We start from the raw sequence: 26,539 nt of genomic DNA, 5'->3' as shown, positions 1-26,539 counted from the left end.
GGAAATTGTTTTTCAAAGGAGCTGGTTAAGATTTAAAAAGGTCACTTGATAATGTATTATCATGGCCAAACTTGGCATGGGATGAAAAAAAAGCTTCTCGTTTAACTTATGGTTAAACTGAAGGTGTGCACATGGGGCAGGCTCTGGGAGGAGCATCCCTCAGCTTCCCAAAAACTCCCCAAAATAAGGGCTGTGACCCAAATAGCTGCAGTGTCCAGGCAAGCAGACCCCAGGAATGGCTGGCAAAGGCCTCACCGTGCAGCCCTGTGCCTTTCCCAGGAGCTGGAAACTCAGTATTTAATAAATGTCCCTGCTTCCCCCAGCTCCGGGCGCTCCGGCTGTTGGAGAGATCCATCCTGGTGGCTGCTGGGACAGCCAGGCTCCACTCTGGAGCAAAGTGCTGCCTTCCTGGGCCAGCAGTGACACAAATGGCAGTGATTTGATGGCATTTTGAATCGTGTGAGGGCTTTTTAATGGCAGAACGAAGAGGGAGGAAAGGCTCTTTCTGCTCAGTGTAACGCGATGTAACAGGGAAGAGCAGGAAATAGTGCTCCTGGATTTAGGGCTGTTCCATGAAGGGGATATTCCAGAAATTCACACCCCATGTTCTGGCAAGTGTGTGTCTGCCTGAATTTAGGGCACCAGAGGTGCACTGAACCTGGTGTGAGGACAGAAAAGCACCTCAGGTTGTTAAAGGAGAGGCCAGCTGGAGCCATGGCACAGGGGAGGCAGACAATGGGACAGGACAGTGTCTAAGAAAAGTCATGGAATGCTTTGGGCTGGAAGGAGGCTTAAAGCCCATCCCATCCCATCCCACCCCCTGCCAGGGGCAGGGACACCTCCCACTGTCCCAGGCTGCTCCAAGCCCCAATGTCCAGCCTGGGGCACTGCCAGGGATCCAGGGGCAGCCACAGCTGCTCTGGGCACCCTGTGCCAGGGCCTCTCTTGGGTGAATAATACTAAAATCTAAAGCTTACCAAAAGCCAAATTAAGGAGGATGGCATGAGGAGAAAGAAACCCAGCTGAGGTGAAAAATACATTTGTGAGAGGGGAAATTCAATAGTACCTGAAAGCAGTTAAATATTCCGTGTCTCCCATGGGCGGATCCAGGCCACCAGTAAATGCCATGTTCACATTGAAACCAACTCCTGCTCCTGTGCCCACCTGGAAAAGGGAAATGGGACTCTTAATGAGCGAATTCTGGCAACACATCTTTGCTGTCTTGATGTTCCCCCAGTTGAATTTGGATTTGGATTCAGTAGTGAGGTGGTAATGAGGTCGATTTTTCCCTGGTCCCCGAAACAAGAGGGAGAACAAAGCTCCTCCACGCTCAGAGCTTTATGGGAGCTGAGGACCAGTGGTGTTTGACTGCTGCTCACCCAAAAAAAACCCCCATCATCAACTGGACCCTCTTGATATTTTTGCAGCAGAGTGCTGCATGTAATACCTTTCCATAATTCATTTTCAGCTTGATTCAGGAGCACATCTTATATTTCACTACAGTTGCAACTGAGGGAAAAAGCATATTTTAATCAGAGTGAGCTCCCCCTCTGCTGGAGGAAAATAGAATTCACAGAGAAGGGATTTTGGCTGCTTGAGGGACACGTGGGTGGGAGATGTAAATATATCCCTCTCCTTGCTTGTACTGCAAATGTCCCCATCTGCCCTGCCTGCAACCACCTGAGAGGGAGGGAAAACTGAAAAATAAACCAGGAGTTTTCAGCGATTTTTTTTTTTTGTTTTTTTGCCAAGAAGGTCTTTGCATATGAAAATAGAGAATTAAGAAGTGAAAATGAATGTGTTGCACAGCTGGATAAAACTGCATGGCTTTCATTGGAAATTATTCCTTGTACTGGTGCAAACATTTTTGCTAGGAAAGCACAGGGGTGGGTGTTCATCTGTCCACAGTGGGTTATTTATTCACTGTTGGCTCAAATCAAACTTATTTTGTATCCTTTCTTTTATTTGGTCTAAAACAACACATCTAAAAACACATCTTACTCTTTTAGTAAACCAGATGACTAAAAAGCAGGAATTAAGGCTGATACAAAGGGCTGTTCCTTCACTACAACAGTGATGGAGTGGCACCACGTCACATTTAAGTTTCTTTAGAGGTTGAAATGGAAACACTGAGGTTTTCTCAAACAGAAAATGCAAAATTGACAGGGGAAGAAGTTCTCAGGTGTCACCTGGAGTGTCTCAGAGCACTCTGTGTATTCCATAAAATTTCCCTTTGCTAAATCACTCTGAAGGACCACATTTCCTGCCAGCCCAGAGGGAGAGGAAGGATGCATCCATCCAGAGCTCAGCTCCCGGCTTCAGTGGCCCAGCCCTCCTGCTGTAGGCTCTGAGGACACCACCAGGAAAGGTGGATTTGCTCCAGCAGCATCCATGACCGGTCCTCAAATCCCACAAACCTGGGGTGGAGGTGCAGCCATGGTGGTGGTGGTGAGTGATGCCTGGGCAGGGCCAGGAGAAAGAAGGGGAGGTGGAGAAGGGGAGGTGGAGAAGGGGGGGTGGACAGGCTCCATGGCTGTGCCAGAAAAACCGACTGCGGGCGGTGCAGCCATGGACAATCTGTTCCTTCTGCATATAAGAAACAACTTCTGCCGAGGGAGGGGAAATCCTGAACGGGACACGGAGTGCTGGGACAGCTGGAACAGGTTGTCCCACAAGGGCTGGAGAGCTTAATTGCAGTGACTCATTTGCTGCTCGTTAGCCAAGCTGTCCTGCCAGCTCCGGCCGGGACACAGTGCCCGCGGCTGTTGGATCACACGGACGCGGCGCGGCCTTGGATGGCAACACACAAACCCAGAGGACCCCTGTGAGGTGGGAAGAGCTCCCTCCAAGTCTGGCAGGGGTTCCCCAGGATTCTGGGACCCATGTGCTCACCTCGTCGGGAGCACCGCTGCCTGGGAAGAAGTTGCCGTCGTCGTAGCGATGTAGTGAGATATAAAGAACATTGGGATCGTTGTAGAAGGCCTGCTGAGTACCATTCCCGTGGTGGACATCCTGCAGGGACGGGAGGATCACAGGAGGGAGGTTAATCCCTCAGTAAAACATGGATTAAAGGCAGCAGTTTGGGATTTGGAGGGGTTTTCCTTGCTGTTGTGCTTGGTTTTCTCCAACCCGGCTGAAGCAGTTTCTGGGGAATGGGAATAACCCGCTTTGCACACCCGGCTTCAGGTTACACTCCTTGTTTATGAACACAGTCCTAAGTGTCTGCCAAACTGAGACAGGGGCAATTCACCTGGATGGAAAGAACCGGATTCACACCAGTCTTGGGGGATGGAGACACCAGGATAGTGGGATATTTGGTGCCCCAATCTTTGGTCAGTCTGTGGGGTGAGCACTGGTACAAATAAAGCTCTGCTGGGCCCAGGTTAAACAGCACGACCCATGAGAGATCCCCTATTGAGCTGCTGTGTGGTGCACAAACACAGCCTGTGACAGGACAAGTATTCAAAATGCCCCTCCCTGACATGAAAAACAGGTGGGAAGTGAGGAAGAAAATGTCCACCCAGTAGGTCCAAAAGGAAAAATAAATCCATTTTAACTTGTGAGTTTAACCTGTGGGCGATTTGTGGCAACAGAACCAAAACTCTTGGCTGATATTCAGTTGCTCCAATGCCTTCCCAGCCACACAAATCTATTAAAAAATAAACATCTATACATTGCCACAGCAGAATCCCAAAGAAGCCCTTTCTTTTTATTTGAAAATCGTGGTCCCCTTAAGAACTTTTTCTCTGATTAAAACACTTTTACTCAGTTAAACCCCAAAATTTTGGCTTGCAGACAACAGGCAACAAGTTCTTCACTGACTTACAACGTTTGCCCTTGCTAGAAGAAACCCACCCAGAACAATTTCCACCTGCTCTCCCAAAGGGAAAGAAAGGGGCATTGACTCACCCAGTCCACTATGAGGATCTTGCTCACGTTGAGCCTTTGCTGGAGCAGCTTGGCTGCGATTGCCACCGAGTTAAAATAGCAGAAACCCCTGGAGAGGGGAGACAAGAGGAAAAGAGAGGTGTTAATTACAGATTCCCATGGTCCCAGTGCATCCATCACCTAGCTGGAACGCAGGAGGAAGGAATTCCTTCTGCTCTCGCTCTTCTTTCCTCCCTGGAATCATGAAATGGTTTGGGTTGGAAGGGACCTTAAAGCTCATCTCATTCCAACCCCCTACCACGGGCAGGGAGAGCTTCCAGTAGATCCATTTCCCACTGGAAGTGCTGAATTCCAGCAGCAGGCTCTAGGGAAACAGGGAATGTCCCACTCTTGCCCAAACCCACTGCAAGAAGAGGCTGCAATGCTGATTCCTGCTAGAAAACATCCCCCTGAAAGCACTGAGCAGGATCTTACCCTGCTCCAGAGAATTTGGGAAGCTTTGAGTACCATACATCTCATCAAGCAACAAACAGGAATTGCATAGCCATAACCAAACGGAACTCCTTTGGAATTTCCAGCTCCGGATCCCCCATGGAAGGAGCACTGGAGCAGAGATACTCACATGGGTGTGCTCTCCTCCGCGTGGTGACCCGGGGGCCGGACAACAGCAAACCCATTCTGCACACAAAAAATAAGGGAAGGAAAAGGTCAGAGGGACAAGGATGGATGCAGGGATTGCAGCCAGAAGCCTTAATCCTGCTTGGGAACTCTGGAGTTGCTGCTGATGGATTCCTCACAAGGCCATGGCACTGGGTGATGCTTTCCCTCGTTGTGGAGGGGGGAAAAGGTGCTGGACATGGCACAGCCCCGAGCAGAGCCCTGCACAGAGCACAGCTGAGGGCTGTTTTCATACCTTCAGTTCTCCCGTGGCCACCTTGAACACCAGCTCGATGACACAGCCCACGGCCAGGCGAGCGGCGCCGGACGAGTGCACCTCGTTCCAAATGGTGTCACTGTCGACCTGGGGGGGACACACAGGAACCAGGTGAGGAGCAGGGAGGGCAGCCAGGAACCGAGAGGTTAACCCCTGTTTGATAAAGACATCGCTCACATGGAGCGACAGCACAAGGGGAATGGATTTAAACTGAAAGGGAATGGGTTTATTTCGGATATTGGGAAGGAATTCCTCCCTGGGAGGGTGGGCAGGCCCTGGCACAGGGTGCCCAGAGAAGCTGTGGCTGCCCCTGGATCCCCAGAAGTGCCCAAGGCCAGGCTGGAGCAGCCTGGGACAGTGGAAGGTGTCCCTGCCCACAGCAGGGGATGGAATGAGATGTTCTCTCAGATCCCTTCCAACCAAACCATTCCGTGATTCTACGGCTCTGTGACCATGGGACCAGCACTTCTCTTTAACTTCTGCAAGAAACCAATCCCAGACAAAATGGAAAGGTCTACGAAATAATTCAGCGATTCTTTAAAACTAAGAAAAATAAAGAAGGATGTTCAGTGATGGGCATTTAAAAGACAACAGCCCAGGACTGACAGCAGCTTCCCAGGGCAACCACAAGCTCACCCAACCTTCAGTACCAGTGCTGACTATGCAGATTTGCCGAATAGCTGACAGAACCACCCTATTTCCCCCCCGAAAATGTGCAGACAGGCCATGGGCAAGGCAAGGCACCCCACAGGCATGCCCGTGCTGTTGTTATTGCAGACCATGTCCCAGATAAATGGGACATTCCTCACCGGGAAGGATCACCAGCTGTTCTTCACATTTTAGTCTGCCCTGAGTGTACTTGTGAAAACAATGGCAAAAGGCAGAGATGGGAAGAAAGGGATTGTTTGTTGTGTCTGGCTCACTGAGCCGTGAGGAGACACAAGTGGCCCCACAGAGCACAGATCCACCTCCTTCCCAGCCAGGCTGAAGCCATGACTGGAAATGATTCCAGCTCTGTGATCATGGATGGTTTCTGGGAGCATCCACCCTGAGGATGCTTCGGAAGCCACAATAACCTAAGAAAGCACTTGGAGAACACCAAAACGCCTCTGCGTTGTGGGAAAGCCCTACAGTGACTACTGGTGGCCCCAGGGCTCCTCTGGACCCCTCTAAGTTTGGGCAGTAACAGGGGAACAGAAGCACGATGGAGTTTGAGTTACACACGCCAGCTCCAGGAATCCTGGATCAGGACTGCACACGTGCAGGGGAGGGGACTGACCTGAGCAGGTCTCTCCAAAAGCTCTCAAAAAGTGGCAAGAAGACCAAGCTGCTTCTCCTCCCCACTGACCAGCGCGATAAAGCTCTGTGAGGGTCCATCTTTGGGCTCCTGTCACTGGATCTGACCATCCACGAGTGTATCTACCCCATCTTTGGGCACATCTAACCCATCTTCGAGCAAATCCAACCCATTCTTCTTGGTCTTTGGAAGAAAATGCCTCAGGACACCAGCAGGGAAGAGCTCCCCTTCCTGCCTGGGCGCAGCGAGTTCAGGGCTCCTTCCATGCATGCAGGATTGCTGAGGGCTCTCTTCGCTCCCTGTGAAGCACCAGGGGAACGGAAATACAAAACACCCAAATTCACGAGTCCTAAGAGGCCAGCAGGCCCTCAGATGGCTGCTGGGGACAGGTTTTCCCACAAAACAGACAGGATTCAGCAGTGCCAGAGCCAAGCACTGCCACGTTCAGGCCCCTGCAGAAAGCAGGCTTATGCCAGCAGCATTCCAGGAAGAACAAGGAGAGCAAGGCAGAGAGGATTTGCAGTGCTATTATCTCTGCAGGAAGAAATGGAGTACTTCAGAAAAAAGCCTTTTACAAGGAATGTCCACAACGAAACCCAAAGAGTTTTTCCTTCCTCATAATAAAAAATTACAATTTCCTTACAATTATTTCCTTCCTTTAACAAAAACTCGAGGGTTTTTTTAATTAATATCCACGATGAGGCTCCTACTCACAGTGTAAATTCCTCCTACTCACAGTGTAAATTCCTCCTACTCACACTGTAAACTCTCCTATCCACTAATGTGCCGCTATCTCAGAATTAAATGAGCACCTTACAAAAGATTTCCATTATTCTACTATTTAATTTAGCTGAAAAACTACACAGGTAAGAAATTGAGCACCAGGACAGGCTGACACAGGTTGTACCAGAGCTCCAGACCCTGCAAAGTGAAGGAATTCTGCTCTTCCCTCACAGTGGAAGACACCCCACCGTGTCTCCTCCTGCTCTCAATTAAATAATCCTCACATTCTGTTCCCTCTGACTTGCTAATTAGTTCCTCCTCATCTCCATTCCACGGAAGTCCTTCCCGTGGTCTCTGCTCTGCAAGAACTTACTCTGCTGGCACAGTTTAAAATCGTTGATACACTCTCATCAAAGCCCTTGCACCCAAAAATAGAATCACCCACTCCGGAGAAGATCAACAACACAAACACCTCTTAGAGATGGAGATCTTTAGATATTTTTAGAACTCGTGCAGAAAAATGAGGCAGATCTTCGGATATTTTTAGAATGCATGCAGCAAAATGCTACACAGGAAAGAAAACACGTTTTATCAGCTATCCCAAAATCAAGCTTTGGAGTGCTTTGAAGAATCTGGATGCAAGTGTGCTGGGATGGTCTTGCAGATTTTCAAAGCTTAAACTCCTTTCTCCAAAATCTTCTTCTGATTATCCTGGATTAGGCAAGGCCGTGGTGCGTGGAAGTTGGATGTCGGAAAGGGGTGTGAGCTGCAGAGGAGTGAAGCTGAGCAAAATTCCCAAGTGATCAGCAGAAATAAATGAGTGGTGTTTCAATCAGAGCTCACATCTGTTGATTTCAGTGCTTCTGTGCTTTCTTTCTTCCTTTCCTGCTAGGACCAGACAGCTGTGGAAGGGAGGAGGTTTGTCAGCCTTGGGAAGGCTTCTTGGGATAAACCGACGAGGAAGCACCTGGGAACAAATTTAGCCTTCTTCTCCTTGATTTCAAGTCACTGTCAATGAATTTTTAATTGAAAGAGAGAGTTTGAAAGGTGTTATAAGATGAAGGCATTTGCTCTAAGCTGTTTTCCTGCTGCTTCACTCCAAGAGCTCCAGGAGCGTGCGGACAACACTCTCAGGGACAGGGTGGGATTGTTGGGCTGTCTGTGCAGGGCCAGGGGTTGGATCAATGATCCTTGTGGGTTTCTTCCAGCTCTGGATATTCTGTGATTCACTCTCCTGCCTGTCCTTCACCTCGCTCGTTGTTGAGGAGAACTCATGGCTGCCCAAGCTCCATCCTCCATCCTGAGGCAAAACAGCTTGTCCCCCCCCAAAACTGCCCTGCACCCCCCTCCAGACCCATCCTTCCTTCTCATCTACACCACATCCCCTAAGGAAGAGAACCACACTTGATTGCTTGCAGGGAAAGAACCTGGTTTCAAAGCTTTCCAGCCCCTAATTTCAAATATGACACCCTCAGCTCCCGAATTCCAACCATCAGCCATCATTCAGCTTTATCCTGCTCCAGTATAAATCCAGGACAGGACCTGTCCTACATTACTCTACTGATCTTTTAATTTGTTTGGGGCTTTTTTTTCCCTTTCCTTTTGACTTTATTGCATCATGTTTGCCCCCTGAAAAATATCTGGGCGGGGGGGGCGAAGCAGGGGGGAATGGCTTCCCATGGAGAGAGGGCAGGATGAGGTGGGATACTGGGAAGGAATTCACCCCTGTGAGGGTAGAGAGGCCCTGGCACAGGTTTTGCTGATAGGATTGCTAAAACACTGCACCAAAGTCAGCAAATACTCAGTACCAAGGGTCTGTGGAGACAACCAAGCAGCAATTCACTGCCAGCACCATCTTTATTGGGAGCGTATCAGGAATACCAGCACTGAGGCGCTTCCTGCCCTGATTTGGGATTTAATGCAAGACTTCTGGGCCCGTGCTGGGCTCAGACACCGTCTCTACTTGTTACCATTCAGTCTTCATTTGCAAATGATAATTTTTTTTTTTTCTTTTTTGCTTTGAATGGCATGCCTGACTGCAGGGCAGAGTAAATCCAAACCTTTTAAGCTCTAGCCAAAAATTTGCCATGAATTAGGCGACTGCAGCATATTTACAATACAAAATAAAATATCTCCACGAGTGGCGGTACGAATAAACGACGATTATTCTCTTTTTTTTTTTTCCCCTTCTCTTTTTTTTTTTTTCTGACGGGTAATTTTCAAAGCAGCGATTTTGCAAAGACTCAGGAAGAAAACAATTTTGTTTCATTTCCATAACAGAATCCAGACCTTGAAAATTCAACCTCACGAGCTACAATTATGCAGCAGAACTACCACTGTGAATTTTCAAACACAATGCCTTTTATTGTCTCTTCTCATTCTTTTCCCCTTCCTGTTCTCCACGATTTTCTGTTCTGTCACCCTCCACAGAAACTCTGGAGCAGAAAGTCTAACTTGAAAGGGAAACTTTTAAGCTCTCAGGCTTCAAAGGGAAGAAAGAGAACCTTCGAAACAAGGTATTTGGGGTTTTTTTGGCTTTATGGGAACAAACAACAACAAAAAGTCTGATTATATGGAAATGTAACAGCTGAAAAGTAACATTCAGCTTTTCCACGAGGGATGGAGGGGTATTTCAGTCACCTCCTGGAGAATCCACGTGGATTATCCTGGAGCTGGAGAGTAAAAGATGCCAAGTGCTGTTTCGCTCCAGGGCAGCGACGTAGCAAGCTTGCTGTTTACAGCAATATGTCCTTCACCATCACTACTTCAGGGCCACGTTTTCCACCTGCCGTGGGAGGCAGGCAGCTCTGAAGTCCCAGGACTGAAGACAAAACACCTCCACAGCACGAGCACGTCTTGCTTTCCATAGAGAAAAGCACTTTGGGATGCAAGGGCTGCTTCCAAACGCGGCAACCCCTACTCCATCAAACATCCCTGCCTGGGAAATGAGGTTCTTCCTCCCCAAAGGCAGAGCCCAAACACGCCTCTGGATGTCACACACACGCTCGGGCTCTCCGAAAGGGCTCCGAAAGCCTCACGCTGCTTTTGAAGGAAGGCACGTGAGGCCGAGGCACCCCGCGCCCCAGGCAGCCCCTGTTTGTGGGCAGCATCTGGCTGCAATTACCCACTCGATGGAATGCAAAGCAACAATTCCTGTTGCTGAGGGGACCGGGAGAACAAACAGGACATTATTTACACATTAAAGGGAGTTACTCACCCCGACACCACCGCAAGGCAGCCTGACAAACATCGACGTTAGGGAACCTGCGGGGGGGACAAAAGAACGCACCCCGTGAGTCAAAAAGTCAGAGGTCACCAGATTCTGGGGCCAATTTTGTGGCCATGCCGCCGTCTTTGTGAGCACAGAAACAACAGACTGGGGGTTTGCTTCCAGTTTTCAGCCAGCCCTGTTACAGCAGACAGACAGACAGACAGACACACACACACACACACAATGCGCACGCCTGGGCTCCTGCAAAAGCTGTCTGTAATTCACTCATCTTTATGCAAAGTTTGGGTGCCGTCTGATGTTTCAAGACTATACATGATGAAGATGCCACCAACGATCGCTCAGCGTGTCTTCTCAGAGGAGCACTTTAACCCCTTCCCACCGAGGCAGGACAGGAAACCATAAAAACACCCCATTCAAAGTTCTGCGGGGCCCCTGAGCAACCTGGTCTGGTGGGAGGTGTCCCTGCTCATGCAGGAGGTGGAACGGGATGGCCTCTAAGGTCCATTCCCACCCAAACCATTTGGGATTCTGTTGCTGGAAGAGGAATTAATGCATCTGGACTCATCTGAGCTCCAAGTGAGATCCATTCTTTGATCAGACCCACATGGAAGTTGCTGGATCATCCTGCCTCGGACCTCCTGTCACATCTCTCACTGATAATCCACCCGTTATTTCCATATTTACCTTCTTGACAACAATTTAGGATTGCTCCCCACAAATTAAAAGCAGCCTTATTTGCCTAAGTTTCGACTTGTCCAGCAGGTTCCAAGTCTTTCCACTGTCCAAGGAAAGATGGGTTTGTATCTTGTACCCTTGAGAGGACAAGGGTGAATGGCTTTAAACTGAAAGAGGGCAGGGATGGATGGGGTATTGGGAAGGAATTCCTCCCTGTGAGGGTGGGCAGGCCCTGGCACAGGGTGCCCAGAGCAGCTGGGGCTGCCCCTGGATCCCTGGCAGTGTCCAAGGCCAGGCTGGACATTGGGGCTTGGAGCAGCCTGGGACAGTGGGAGGTGTCCCTGCCCATGGCAAGGGGTGGGATGGGATGGGCTTTAAGGTCCCTTCCCACCCAAACCGTTCTGGGATTCTGTGATTCCATGAAGGCACACGCCCCTTTTCATTTGCAGAAGCTTAACAGGAAACATCCTGTGTCTTGAAAAGCCTTACAAGCTTTTTCCCTTTTAGGCTGAGGCTTCTCAGGCTTTTTTCCTCCTCACAGACCTATCAAAGGGGAAGAGTTTACACGGAGCCATCAGGCACCTGCCAAGACACTCAGCCCTAACAAACTCCCATTTGCATCCCTAAACCTCACACAAAGCTTTGCCCCCAGCCTTCAAACCTGCCCTTAATCCACCCTCTAACGTTTAAAGAGCTGGTTTGTAAATTTGGAAGCCTTTTAAACCCCCCAGCGGGAGAGGATGGCTGAAGGAGGAGTTTCCCCTCTCCCCACGGAGCTTTTCCCTGATATCCTCGCTCAGGTCCTGCCCTGTGGAAGCCATCAGGAAAGAAGGGGGTCATGTGGGCTGGCAGCCAGTGCCACTGTCACCATCTCGAGGCTAAAACGGTGCCACATGGGCTTAGGAAAGCCCAGTTAAGAGCTACTGGACATCCCCTTCTACTGGAGATCCTTGGGGAGCAGACTCGCAGCTCCAGGGCTTTTCTGGAAGTTACATCCAAACAGGGAATGTTCTGTCCTGGAAAGCCCTCAGGTGTTAGAATTTCTCCTCTCTACAGGATTAAACTTGATCTCTACAGGCACTTTAAAATGAGTGATTAAAGCCATGGGGGGCACAGAGCTACAGGAGCAGAGGCAGAGCAAGAGCTGCTTCCCCCACAGGTTCTCTACACAAACCGTGAGGAATGGTCCAGCAATTTGGGTGTCCCCCCAAAGACACGGTATCTCCAAAGGCATCTGTGGAACTGTTGAGACAGATCGTGCCCAGAGCCAAGGAGGGAGTGGAAAAGTATCCCAAGAGAATCTTCTCAGATCCCGCAGGGAAGATTTACCGTGCCTTCCTTCGGGCTGACGGTTTTCCACTCCCAAGCACATGACATCATAAATTCCTGGAAGTTTACGTCCTGATGGAGCTATCATTCAGCTGGAGGTGTCTACTTTTGGGTTCTCTGGCTTTAAAGAGGTGGGAAGTGAGCTATAAATACGGTGCTAATTGCGTGTTTAACTACTGGCTAATGGCTTCCCTCTCTGGGAGCTCATGGACACACTGAGCAAAATGTTTCCAGCTCCTTTGCTGTGGCCACTACATCATGCAGGCCATGGAGTTAATCCTCCTTTTATATCACCCAAACTCAGGCTAATCCCAAAATAAACTTTCTCAACGTCTAGGCTCCTGAACTGTCTCTTTTTTTATTTTTTTTTTCCCTGCTGATCCCCACGTGAGAACTTCCCAAACTGCCCCTCCAGCCTACTGCTGCAAAAAGGCAGGAAGTAAAGGGAGGTGATGATGACTCCACGGAGGTGCTAAAATCCATGTGGTTTGGTTGCTTTGGGGGGGTTGGTTATCTCAAAATCCACCCTTTAGGATTTTTGCTGGGAAAATACCATTTTTTGGATATTTTTGTCTGTATTTTACCACAGACACAGCCCTGTTTCAGGAAGATTCAGTCTCCAGTGAAAAGGATAAACAATCCCACCCCAGATTAAACAAATGCAGAGGCCCCTGCATCTCTCTTGCTGACTGTCCATACAAACCTGACAGGGATTTGTTGGTGCCTGTGCAGCTGGCTGGGGGGCTGCAGATCCAAACCCTTGGGAGGGAGTTCCAGCTCCTCCTCAGCCATGGATAACTTCCTAACACACAGAGTGTCCAAGGATAAAACAAACTGCCTGAACTATCTTTCCTCCTCAGGAAAACATCCTTTTAGGTTCTGAAGACATCAAAGGAAGGAGGTTTAAGCTATCCAGGGTTTAGGGATCTGCCTGAAGAGAGGGAGATGGATTTTGTGGGGACAGATGGAGCTGGGAACAATCCTCTTGGAGCTGCACAGGGCTAAGGATGGAGGGAGGCCCAGCATCTCAACCCTCCACGCTGCTCAGTCAGCACTGTGGGTGCCAGGGGTCAGGAAGGGGGATTTCCCCCCAGGGAATGATACCTAGGAGCTTCTTGCTGTCCAGTTTCTGCCTGTTCAGAGGGTTTGTGCCGTAGAGCAGCGTGTGGGCTTCCGAGTGAACCGTCTGCAGCTCCTCCAGCGTCGCCTTCCTGCCACGGATGCACTGGAAGGGGAAGGAGAAGGGTGGTGAAATCACTGCTGAACTGCTCAGCTCTCATCAAAGAGCTTTCCTGCTTCCTTAGCAAGCCAGCAAGATGGACAGTACAACACTGAAACGGCTCCTCAGGTGGAAAAATTCGGGTTTTGGGTTAATCCCTGACTCACAACATTTATTTGCTCGACATAGAAAGTCATCCTCAGACTCGTTCAAGATAAAGAAGGAAACTTTGAGACAGGTGTTGGCAGGAGCTGGTGGGGATGAAGGAAAGGTGGCCAGAGAGATAAGGGAGTACACCCTGCAATGGCAGGGCAGAGCTTGAAGCAAGCCAGCAGGGAATTAAGGCCGAAATTTAGCATTTTTGGACAAAAAGAAGAGTCTGGTGAGGCTGAAAGTCACCGGTGGCCAGGAGGCAAACACAGCTGGAAAGCAGGTGAAGATCAACAACAGCTCCTGTCGTGAGAGCAACCAAAACTGCCAAGTTAAGCACGGAAATCAAGGAAAATAAATGTTCCTTAAGGAAATCAGCAGGGAATTAAGGAGACAGTAATAGTTCCCTGGGATCCTACAGCGAGGAACTCAGACATTAGAGAACATCTGTAACACCCATTGAGGAGGCCAGGCAATTAGCAATGAGGTTCTTTTGGTCCCAAATAATCCCAAAATTCGATTAAATGGGTATCCAAAGACAGAACCAGGTTTGAAAGGGATAAATGAGGGCAGGACAGGGACATTTAGGCAATGGCAATGCTGCCACCACGTGGATGTCTTATCTGATGGCTTGGGAACATTCCCAGCCAGATCCTGACACTGCTGGAATATTTATGCTCTGGGATTCAGCCCCCTCAGATGCTCCAAGAATTGATGAACACACACTTACACTCCCATTTATCACCACTGCTGTTAGTTACATCTAACAATTACTCGTTAATTTTGATTATTAATCTCCATTCTTTCCATTTCATATCTAAGCTTTTCCCTTCGTCTGCTTGCTCTTAAAAATGTATCAAATAAATCTAATTTAACCTCTTGTGATGGAGTGGTGCTCAGTGCCATCCTCCTACCCCCATTCCTTTTACAGCATTGACCATTACTCATTACAGAGCACAAAAAAGTTATTAAACCACAGAAAAGTTGTTGCTTTTGCTGGAATCATTGGAAGGATAACAAATGAGAGGGTTACATCATGTCTTGCTCTTTTCTTTGGCATAATAATAATATAACAGCAATAATAATATAGTAATAATAATAATAATTAAAAATAGCAACAACAATAATAAAGCAATAATAACATTATTAGTAATCCTAAAAGCCATCATGTGGCCTTTGCTGGTGTTTTCCTCACCTCACACTTGCCCCGCAGCCCCGTCTCCTGGAGCCTGGACCAGATGCTCTGGATCCTGCCCGCGTGCTCGGGGTGGCTGTTGGTGTTTCCACAGGTGCACTGGTGCTTCAGCATCAACGTGTCGTACACAAGGCCTGCGGCACAGGGGACACAATTGCTCTCAGCTTAAAACAAACACCAAAAAACTGCCACTTTCAGGGCAAAAAAGGGCGTATTTTGCACTTTGGAGTCAACGGCTCTAGGCCAGAATTGCGTGTTCGAGCAGGAGCCACAGAGAACTGAAAATCCAAACCTGCACCCAGCCCTTCCTGTGGAAATCCTCAAGGGATATGAGACTCCAGAAAACAGAAGAAAAGTGGTCAGTTTGGGGCTTTTTTTCCCAAGAGAAAGGTTTCTTGCAGGAAATGTCTGTATGAAAGTTGGTCCAAGGGCTGGAGCCCCTCTGCTGGGAGAGCTGGGGGTGCTCACCTGGAGAAAGGAAGGCTCCAGGGAGAGCTCAGAGCCCCTTGCAGGGCCTAAAGGGGCTCCAGGAGAGCTGCAGAGGGACTGGGGACAAGGCATGGAGGGACAGGACACAGGGAATGGCTTCCCACTGCCAGAGGGCAGGGCTGGATGGGATCTTGGGAAGGAATTGTTCCCTGGGAGGGTGGGCAGGCCCTGGCACAGGGTGCCCAGAGCAGCTGTGGCTGCCCCTGGATCCCTGCAAGTGTCCAAGGCCAGGCTGGACATCGGGGCTTGGAGCAGCCTGGGGCAGTGGGAGGTGTCCCTGCCATGGCAGAGATTTAAAACCAGATAATCTTTCAGGTCCTTTCCAACCCAAGGTTTTCCATGATTTCTATGGACTCCAAAGGTCTTGACGAGAATCCAAAGCCTCTGAGGCAGCAGCGGCAGGAGCAGCTCCCAGCTCAATCTGGGAGCTCCAAGGGGCTTGCAGGGATCTAGGAGCAGCCCTGGACACGCAGCTGGAGCTGAGGCTGTGCCCCTGCATGCTCCCAAGCCTGGCTCCAGCTGCAGTCCCACCTCCTGGCTGGGTGTGGGCACATTGTGCCATGGGGAATCTTGGCTCCCTGCCCTGGCCCCGGCACCCACAGGACTCCAGCGTCAGGGGAGGTGTCTGGCAGCTCCTCGCTCTGCTGTAGGTGAGTGCAGAGGGAAAAAACACCCCCCAAAAGCCAAACCACGCTGGGTTCAAGGGAGAGAACAGAGCCCTGGTAATTGGCTGCCCTCAGGTCAGCCAAAGTTCACTCGGAGGAGGCTGTGCTGCAAAGCTCTCTCGAGGTCTCCCATGTTTGATGCACAGCATCAAACACCACCAGGAGCTGCTGGGCCAAGGCAAGCTCAGAATTCACCTGAGGAGAAGCTTTCACCCCAGCCTGAGTTTAACTGAACGAGTGCAAGGTCTTAAACTAGAAGAAATTTAGATTGGATTTACGGAGGAAATTCTCGGCTGTGAGGGTGGTGAGGCCCTGGCTGTCCCATCCCTGGAAATGTCCAGGGTCGGGTTGGACAGGGCTTGGAGCAACCTGGGATAGTGGAAGGTGTCCCTGCCCATGGAACTGGATCACGTTCAAGGTCCCTTCCAACTCAAACCACTCAAGGATTCTCTCCCACTCCAAACCTGGCGTTTGCAGAATCTGGTTCATCACTGGTTCTCCTCTCCCAAGGGTTCAGTGATAACAGCAGTGTCTCAGCGAAGTCCTTCTGTGCTGCAACCACACGTCACTCATCATTTCTCTTTCCTAGAAACCAGCCCAGTGGAAAAGGGAGCTGTTCCCAGTTCCTTCCTGTGGCTTGGGACACACATGCACACTCACACACACACACACAGAGGGAAGCTCGGCAATTTAAGCTTAAAATACAAAACTACACTGGCTGTCACAAGTTAATTGAAGTGGTGCTGGAAGCAAGACTCTCTTCAGACATAAGAACAATCATTTTTAAAGGTCAGCACTAAAGCAAAACCAACTGGCTTTTCTTGGCAGAACAAACATATGATCTGAGGTTCAGATAATTATATTGCTCTGCACGGGAGAGAATAAATGCCTTCATCAGAAAGGAAAAACCCTTTAATGCAGAACATCAGAATAATTTGTGGACCCATTTTTGCAGGAGATCAGAGACTGGATAATTGGAGCTATGCAAATTAATGGCCTAACCTGAAGATCCTTATTCAAGTGTGTAGAACAGGGCAAGCACAAGTATTCATTAAAGTCACGGGGGCTGCTCGAGCTAGAGAGGGCAAGTTCAAGGACTGGCTTTCTGGGAGGAAGGAAAATTAAATGTCATGCTTCGGGACATCAAACTGATTGCTGGAAGGATTCAGGAAAGGCACGGCTTTCACTTTGATGTGGAGTAATGGACATCATGTTTGAGAGCTGCAGTATGTGGCTCCTTCCCCTGCACCTTTGAAGTCTCAGGTGTTGGTCACCGAGAGAGACAGGAAAATAAAATATACATCAGCCCCAGAACTTCCAGCTGTCTGCAGCTAACTCGGTCCAGGGAAAGCATCAGCTTTCTGTGTTATTTCTATATAATATCCCACACATGAAAGGGAGGAACAATTCCCCTGTCTGTTGGACAAGGACTGATCTCTTAAGGACCACATCCACATCCAGAGTGATCACGGTTGGCCTGATTAGGGCCATTCAGCGAGCTTTGCTCCCTGCAGCCCTCTCACCAACCCATCACACCAATTCCAACCCTCAGTCCTCTGCCTTAGGATCAGTCTCCAAAGCAGCCACTTATCAGCCAGATGGATTTTCCTCAGGAAAAAGAAGCCTGATGCACTTCAGCACTGCTTGCTTTTGAAAAATACCCAAGACTTTCATTTCCTGCCTTCCAAAGAACAGCTCAATCCCGGTGATTAAGCTTCAGCATCCACCTCCAGAAACACAATCTCCGACACGCCGCCGTGGACAACTCCAGCAAAACATGAGGCAATTTCACTCACACACATGCTCAGCAGCTGAAATGCCTTTCCTTCCCTTTCTCCTGCTTCCATGCCCATGGCAGTGGGTGTTCTTCCCAGCCTCTCTTAAGCAGACAGTGCTGGTTAATTAAACCAGTCCTGCACCTCTTATGAGACCTAGGACTAGCTTTAGGTCCAGCACAGAGGTCTTTATGCTTTGCACCTTAATTAGTGACAGTGAATGCCTGATTTTATTGTGCTTCCTCCTCCACTCACCCAGCATAAATGCAGAGATGGAAGGGAAAAGAAAAGTCAAGCCCTTGGAATCTTAACCTGGGTAAACGCCATGAAAATGGTATTTTACAGGTGAACTACCCGAAGCATTCTGCACCTCATCACTGTGTGCAGTGCTGGATAGAAGCAGTGTGATATTCCACCTCTTATTTCCAGCCACTTTTTTAGTTTTTCAAACCCTGCCTCCAAGGAAAATAAACCCTGACACTGGAACAGCACCTTTTCCAAGCAGCACAGCTCTCAAACCTGCACTCTTACTGTTGCCTGCAATTTTAAACGAAATTCAGGGTCACGGATCTGAGTCAAACATAGATCCTCTGGTAGGAAATGTTATTTATTGTATGTCCAGAGTCTTGCATGTGATTGATTGGGCAGCTTCAACACTGGTGGAGGAGGAGGGAAGAAAGGGAAGGAACGAATAATCCTTTCAAGCAGGGCCAGGCTTCCTTGTTTTGAAAGCCCCAAGGTTTGGGGTTAAGTGTATTAGGAGCTCAAATTTCATCTGCTCTGACCCTGAGCCAGGGGACTTTTCCTTGCACCCTTGGCAAAAGCCAGAATGTATTAATTTTGTGAGAACTGACGGCGTTAGAAATGCAGCTCTGCTGAAATTCTGGGGTTCAACATCAACAACAACGAATAAGAGACTTTAAAGGGAAAAACGGAGCCGTTCCCTGGGTTTTTCCAGAGCTGACAGCACACGCTTCCCAGCCTGCCTGCAGCCAGGAGCTGAGGAACAAAGTCACACTGAACATGCCACTATTACTACACCAGCAGGGCCTGAAAATAAACCCGATTCACAGCACTGAGCTGAGTGATGCAAGAAGTGTAGGTTAAAAATGGAATAAAAGCAGAAGTGAGAGGGAAACAACATCATGAGTCGCTCTTATTTGGGCGTTGTGGATTTTTCTCCCCCCTCCTTTTCCTTTTCCCAGGGAACACATCACATTGCAAACTGTTCATTCACAAAATAAGAGCCTGACATTTGGGGGAGAAGGCGGACTTCGAAATCAGTCCCCATCACCCAGCACAGGGCTTGAGAAGTCGCACGGGAAAGCAACTTCCAGCAGTTGCTAAGGGTACTGAAGAGGCCGAAAGGATTTTGGGGAGAAAAGCTGGTTGTCAGGATACAGGAAGAACAATTTGCTTTTTGTTTTTAATCTTGGTGGGGAGCTCACAGAATCCCAGGAAGGTTTGGGTTGGATGGGACCTCAAAGCCCATCTTGTTCCACCCCCTGCCATGGGCAGGGACACCTTCCACTGTCCCATGGTGCTCCAAGCTGGCTGTGAACACTTCCCGGGATGGGGATCAACACTTATTTTGCACTCATGCTTTCCACCAGACAAATGCAGGACTGCACTTACTGTTTTCCTTCACAGGTAAGCAAACACTCTTTGGTCTCTGTCTCTTCAAGACAACACGAAATCACCAGCTCACCTCATTTTTCCTGACCTGCGGGCACGGACTCCTGTGTTACAGGAGGAGGCAAGGCTGGCAGGGAGCCCGGAGTGGATAACTTATGGCACGAGATTATGGAGGGGCTGGAGAAGGTGGAGGAAGCAGAGCCAGCATTGCACTCTGTCCCTCAGGGGCACTGGCTCTCCCTGCCTTGCCTCTAAATCAGCTCTGCCACAGCCTGGGACTCGCTCTGTCTGCCTGGAGACACAGAACTCCAGGGCTGTGCTGCTGCTGGTGTGGGCAGGTTGTTTTTGCTCTGGGGAAGGGACATGCAGGACAACAGGGATGACTCAGTCTGCTCCTTGAAGAAGGCAGGACATTACGGAGCACCCAAACGGGGATGAGACGCGGAGCCCACGCTTATGGATTGGCAGGGACGGGGAAGAAAATCTTAGCATCGTCATCATGGAATGGTTTGGGTAGGAAAGGACCTTAAAGCTCATCTTGTGGGCAGGGCTGGGACACCTTCCACTTCCCCAGGCTGCTTCAAGCCCCATCCAACCTGGCCTTGGACACTTCCAGGGATCCAGGGGCAGCCACAGCTGCTCTGGGCAACCTTATCACCCTCACAGGGAAGGACTTCCTTCCAACAACCCATCTAACCCTCCTCCCAGTCTAAAGCTATTCCTCCTTTTCCTGTCACTCCATGCCCTTGCAGAAAAGCTCAGTGGAAGGCACACCAGTCATCCCCAGCCCCCCCAAACCTCACCTGTTGTGAACCTTGGCTTAGTGGGTGGCTCCTGCACGGACATGGGGAAGGTGGCCGAGGCGGGGGAGGACTGTGCCCGGGACAGGGGCCGGTGTCCCCCGAAGGACACGGGCATGCCGGCCGCCTCCAGCGATGCCTGGTAGTTCCTCAGCTGGTGGATCCGCTGCTGCTCCAGGAGCAGGGCTTGCTGTGGGGAAAAGAAGCAGGCAGCTGCTGAAAGGGCCTTCCCAAAAGGGTTTCTCAAGGCTGGTGGGCTTGGACTCCTTTTCCTCACATGCAGCAAATGAATGTGGTGTTTCTAGGGCCAAGTCAGGCAGGCACAGCACACGGAGCCCCAGCCCCGTGGGCAGGGACACCTTCCACCATCCCATCCAGCCTGGCCTTGGACACTTCCAAGGATCCAGGGGCAGCCACAGCTGCTCTGGGCAAATGTAGTTCCTGACATTCCTGGAGGACATGGATGAGCTCCATTACACTGTGCTACCTTGTTACTGGATTTATCACCTGCAATCCACAAGCCTCCGGTGTTTTCCCCCAGAAATGAGCCTGGCTGGAGGCTCTAGGATCTCTAATTCTGAAGCAGGAACACCCTCCGCTTGTCCCCTGCTTCCTTGCACAGTCTTTTTCTGGAGAAATTAATTTTAAATCATTAAACCAAAATAAAATCCTCTGCTGGTGGCTAGTGCTCTGGAATGTTAGCATACACTTTGTCTTCCCAAAGAACCAGCCACAGTGATTGTGTTTTGCGCAGGTGAGCCAGACTCTCCTCCCAGGGAAGGAATCACTGATTTTACACCGAGTTCCTCTACCCAGCCAACCCTCAGGAGCTGGTTCCCCTCAGAGTCTCCCCCTCGGAGCAGCACAAGGTGACTTCCAAGCTCAAATCCACGTTCTACACCACAACCCAAGCGCCGGACTCGGCGCTCCGTGAGCTCACCTGGCGGAAGAGCAGCTCCTGCTCCGCCTGCCTCTGCCCGGACTCCAGCTCCTGCTGCGGCTCTGCCTCCTCCTCGTCACTCTCGATGGGCTCCTGCTTCACCTGCACCACGCTGGCCAGCGCTGGGGCCTCCTTCTGGCCCGCGGCCCTGTCGCCATAGGGCTCCTCCAGCAGGGCCTGGTGCTCGCGCAGCTCCTCCTCCGTCTCCTCGGGGTGGCTCTCGTGCTGCCGCGCCGGCTCCGTGGGTTTGGATATGATCTGAAAGCAGAGAGCCCATCAGCGAAGCGCAACTCACCACAGGGGAAGCTCGCCCTGTCCTCCAGACTCATGGGAAAGAGCACTTCTGGGTGGTTCCGCCTCACAATCCAGGCCCGGAACAATCCAGGGAAAGGTCAGGGCAACCTCGGCATGAAGGGCTCTGAAATCCCGTGGCCCAGGTAATGACACCCCCTCATTTTCCACTCAACTTTCCCTCTGAAGGAATAAGGGCCTCTTGTTCCTGCGCGCCTCCAGATGCTGCTCCATTCACAAACCCGCAGAGCAGCCATCGAGATGTTTGGCAATTAAATTCTGAAAGAATACGAGGGACACAAAGCCTCCGAGCGGGGTTTTGCTGCCTGTTTGTCCAATCTCACCTCGAATCACCCCCTGCATTTCATCTGTGAGGCTGAAATAAAGATTACTTGAAAACCTGCACTCTTAAGAGGAAACTCAGGACACACAGCTGAGAGCAAACCTCAAAGCAGCACTGTTCTAACCTGACCTCCCTAACCAGACTCAGTAAACTCCTCTGAGAGCTGCTCCTAAACCGAAAGGAACAATTTAATTTTCACTGTAATTCACTCAGACTTTTTTAAGTTCATTGGCAAGATAAAATTCACGGTCCTCTGTCTCAGACTGCTTATGATTTTTATTTGGGATATAAAAAAAAACCCCCAAATGTGACCTGTTTTTAACACCAGCATGGGAAAACCAATCCATTTCCTCCCTTTCAAAGAGCTCAGGCTGCCCCTGCTCCACAGGCTTAAAAAGAAACTGCTGCACTTTGAAAGTTGTCAGGGCAAGGTTTAATGAGGATTAGGTCATTGGTATGGAAAGCAATATTGATTTTAAATCTAATAAAGCTAAATCAAAACATGGTTATTGAACACATGCAGGAGGAGGGACTGTTTGTCAGTAACTTGCTCTTTGAAGAACAGTGGCTCCAACCTGGAATTAAGCCTTTTTTCCTCCCCAAAATTAGGAAGGAAGGTTCTGCCATACAACTTAAGCAAGGCAGAGGGGCAGGAATGGAGTTAAATCTGGCAAGGGACAGGAAGGGCATGAAGAAAGAAAAGAGGAAGACCAGAGAGATCCTGGTCCCACTGCTGAATGAGGGAAGGCACCCGGTGACATGTAGCACAGAAAAGGCCACAGCACTTAATGCCCTATTTAAGACCATCCTTCAGGAATCCCAGGACTCTGACACCAGAGGAAAAGTCTGGAACAAGGAAAACTTCCCTCGCTGCAGGAACTACCAGGTTTAGGCAACACTTAAGAAAACTTGGATATACTTAAGTCCATGGACTCTCATGGGCTGCACTCACAGGTGATGGGACAAGAGACCATGGGCACAAATTCAAACCCTTGAAATTCCTTCTGAACACAATAAAACACTTTTTTTTTTCCTGCGAGGGTGGTCAAACACTTGAACAAGTTTTTCAGACAAGTTCTAGAGTCTCCATCCTTGGAGATCCTCGGGCAACCTGCTCACGCAGGGACACTGCCCTCAGTGACCTCAGGAGGTCCCTGCAAAGATTCAGGGATCAAAACCCCTCAAGGATTTTTGTGAGGTTCCCCCTGCCCCCCCAGTTTCATTCCTTACAACACACACTGAATATCCAAACCACATTAAGCTAAAACTTCTTCCACCAATTTTCTTTAAGCCCTCTTAGGCTTGATGAATATAATCTGTTTTAAAGATAATTAAATCATCACAAACCATCTGCTACTTGTGGTTTTTTTCCCTGCTTGGATCGAAGGTCTCAAGCTTTTGAACTTAATACCTTTTGAACTTCTGAACTGCACAAGGTAATTGCTGGGAAAAATAACTCACAATGCCACTGTCATACCTAATGGGAATGAGAGGCCGTGTAAGCCCCTAGAAGTTTTAAATTATTCCTGCTCCTTAAAAATGTGAGAATTAATTGAAAAGCACAGTGAAGGTTGAAAAGACCAAGTGGTCAATGACAAGGACATTTCAGACATTCCGTCTGCTCTCCCTTTGCAGAGGGAATCTCCTGGTCTGTCACCAGCTCCAGCTGCAGCAACCCTGCCCTCAGAGGACGATTTTGCAGAGAAGACACTTTGTTCCCAACACATTCCACATAATGCACTGACTATCTGCATCCCAGGCCCATTAAAACTCCCTAAAAATCTTCCATTTGTGCAGTTTTACGAGCACGTGCTCGTGCAGTTGAAAACTGGAGGGAAACAAAGTGCAAGGGGCTGGCTGTAAAGGTAGCACTGAAGCTGCTTGTAAATGTTTCTGGAATAGTAAACACAGAGCACCGTAAATAACTCCTCCCTCCCTTAATTAGCTCTCTGGCTTCCTCTGCCACGAGGTTACTCCTCTGTTTTCATACCCAGTGGCCTCTGGCTGTCACAAAGTGCCACCACCATGAGCCTCTGGTAAAGGCACTGCCTCTCCAGCCTCGGGCAGAGAACGACTTCACTCCGGAATAAATTACAGCTCTCTAGTCACAAGCATTTTTAAAAGGCTCCACGCAGCTGGCAAGAGTTCTCCTCCACAGCTTCGAGATACAAAGAACAGAAATTAAACAAAACCCACAAAACAACAAAGAAACACCACATAGCAAAGCCACGTCATAAATACAGGGAAAACCAAAGAGTTCGTCATTTTTCTGTGGAATGTTTCATGAGGGGGAAAAAGCTGCATTTTTTGCTAGTGACATTTCAGCTGCCATTGGATTTGTCCAGCAGATGTGATAAATAGACTCACAGATTCATTAAGGTTGGAAAAGACCTCCAAGACCACCAAACCCAGCCTCTGAGTACCACCAGGCCCATCAATCCATACCAGCTGCTCCAGGGGACACCTTTCTCTACAGTGGCAAGCTCCTGGGACACTGAAGACCTTGAAGGTCCTACTAAACAGGTTAGGGACAGCTATTTACACATCAGAGACCAATGAGGAGCCCCCAGCACAAAAATCATGGAATCCCAGAATGGCTTGGGCTGGATGGGACTCTGATCCCCACTGGTGGGTGGCACAGGAGGAAAACCAGAGGAAGAGAGGAGGCAGGAAGCAAAGGAGGATGTCACACTAGCTCAGCCCCGGCCATGCCATGATGTGCAGAAGGCAGTAGAAACCTCCTTTTCCTCCCTCTGGAGTCAAAGGACAAACTCCAGGAAGAAACAGAACAACTCTGGACAGCTGGAGACACAGCTTTGATGAAAATGAGGAAAAAACAGAAAAAAAAAGAGATTATAAAGGCTGAACTCATTTAACTCGACATCACTCTTCCCATGTTCCCTTTGGGTTCTAATTTTTAACTTTTCCAGACTAAGGGGAAACGAGAGATGATAAGGGATGACGGGGAGAGGCTGACTTGGGCACCAGCCATGTAGGGAGCTGGCAGAGCCTTCTGCAGCAGCCAAAGCCTACAGAAATCTCTTGATCTGGTTTTTTTTCCCCCTGAAGTGATGAGACAGCAGGGGAAAAACAACTGTCTGAGGCAGCCTCAGTCCTGCTGCTGGAAGGACCAGGAGACTGTGGAGCTGCTGTGCGTGGAGGGAACAACCCACCTGCAAGGCTGGATGGGGCTTGGAGAGAAAACTCTTCTGATGTTACAAATCACAGAATCCTTAAGGCTGGAAAAGCCCTCTCAGACCATCAAGTCCAACCATTCCCCCAGCACCGCCAAACCCACCCCCAAACCGTGTCTCCCAGTGCCACATCCACACGTTGTCTGATCACTTCCAGGGATGGAGACTCCACCACTGCCCCCAGCAGCCTGTGCCAGTGCCTGACCACCCTTTCAGTGGAGAAATATTTCCTGATAATCCAACCTAAACCTCCCAGGTTTGAACATTAAACCTGCAAAAGAGGTGGGATATAGAAGCACAGGGTGACGGTGGAATTTCAGCTCACTGAGAAAAACAGAATGGTTTAGGCTAGAAGGGATCTTAAAGCTCATCCCATTCCCTCCCTACCATGGGCAGGGACACCTTCCACTATCCCAGGGTGCTCCAAGCTCAGTCCAACCTGGCCTTGGACACTTCCAGGGATCATGGGGCAGCCACAGCTTCTCTGATGATTATTCTTACTATTTTAAAGTAAAACAGTGTATTTTTTCTCGGTTGCCTTCCTGGAAACAGCAAGACTTGTTTTGGCTGCAGTCCCCTCAAAAATTTCATCTGCTGCAGACACCTAACAGGGAACATTTAGGGCCAAAATCTCAAAGTTTGGAAAAATCATATGGAATTAAGAAGAGCCTTATTTCAGAGTATATAAATATATAAAAGACTTCAGGAGTATTATTTACGGGAAATCCACAAATAAAAAAATTAACAGGCACTGCCATTGGTCCTGTTAATAATTAAATATTCTTTTCTTTTATTTTTAGCCGTGCCCTTAACTCTCCTACACACGAGGGTCCTAAAATATCCCCACATCTGGGAAAAGTCTTCTTCCATGTCAGCACTTGGATGCTGTCCCACGGGATAAATCCGCCACACGCATGCAGCGCTAGCACCAAAGTGATTTTAACTCGTGACTCCTATAAATCAAACTCTGGGAAGCTGCCCCTCTGCCATCAGTTCAATTAAACCCTCTCTGCTTCTGCTGTGGAGAGCGATGGGTCCCAGCTCTGACAAAGCTGGAATTCAGAGTGCTCCAGTGGCTCTTCAGCTCCTGGGAGGTCCGGGAGAAAGTCTGAATGAGCTCAGCGGATACGTCACGGCCAAGGCTTTGGAAAAGCTTTAAAAACCTTGATGCGACAAATCCCCCCAGCTGACACTGGCCTGAACAAAGAACCCCAACTCACTGCCCCGCATCCCACGGCCCTGGTCTTGAGGAGTGTGTGGAGGGGGGAGGAAATGGGATCCCTCTGGAGCAGCGGCTCCCCAGGGCCCCGTGTGCGGGGCTGACCCAGGGCCAGGGCTGGCACCCGCGGTGGCAGCTCTCCAGGAGGACAGCATTGACGTCAGTGGCTTGTGTAACCATCCTGCCTCAGCCCAGCCCATAAACGAGGCTTTGGGGGTGGTTGTGTGGGGGGGGGGTTGCGGCTTCTTCCACTCTTTGATCCAGCCCTCGGTGGTTGTGTTTTCTCACAGGACTGGAACAGTGGAAACATTTGGAGGAAGCTCTGCTGTAAATGAAACCGCCGCGATCCGAACGGCCGCCTGCCATGGGCTGGTCCTGAGCCCCAAACTTCCTGCTCCTGGAATTGCTGCTTTCCCTGGGACTCCTTGGGAGGAGTGTTCTGAAAGCCTCAAAGCAGGACAAATCCCAGAATGGGTTGGGTGGGAAGGGACCTTAAAGATGATCCAGTTCCACCCTCCTGCCATGGACAGGACCTCTTACACTGGC

At 49.6% G+C, this 26,539-nt stretch overlaps 1 protein-coding gene across 11 annotated transcripts in view; it reads right to left on the bottom strand.

Moving 5' to 3' along the window:
- Positions 1-26,539, bottom strand: part of HDAC4 (histone deacetylase 4) — a 148,335-nt gene that overhangs the window by 13,422 nt on the left and 108,374 nt on the right. For all 11 annotated transcript variants that reach the window (XM_017743406.1, XM_017743398.1, XM_017743402.1 and 8 more), the window contains exons 13-22: positions 20,947-21,204; positions 20,010-20,196; positions 14,643-14,776; positions 13,183-13,303; positions 10,060-10,106; positions 4,802-4,909; positions 4,511-4,566; positions 3,910-3,997; positions 2,893-3,012; positions 1,067-1,164 (exon numbers count right to left, since the gene is read on the bottom strand). In XM_017743406.1, the coding sequence (XP_017598895.1) occupies positions 1,067-1,164; positions 2,893-3,012; positions 3,910-3,997; positions 4,511-4,566; positions 4,802-4,909; positions 10,060-10,106; positions 13,183-13,303; positions 14,643-14,776; positions 20,010-20,196; positions 20,947-21,204 (1,217 nt within the window). The remainder of the gene's footprint in view (positions 1-1,066; positions 1,165-2,892; positions 3,013-3,909; positions 3,998-4,510; positions 4,567-4,801; positions 4,910-10,059; positions 10,107-13,182; positions 13,304-14,642; positions 14,777-20,009; positions 20,197-20,946; positions 21,205-26,539) is intronic.

Source organism: Corvus brachyrhynchos, unplaced genomic scaffold (genome assembly GCF_000691975.1).
Source record: "Corvus brachyrhynchos isolate BGI_N302 unplaced genomic scaffold, ASM69197v1 scaffold79, whole genome shotgun sequence".
NCBI lineage: Eukaryota > Metazoa > Chordata > Aves > Passeriformes > Corvidae > Corvus > Corvus brachyrhynchos.
This window is presented reverse-complemented; position numbering and strand designations above follow the sequence as displayed.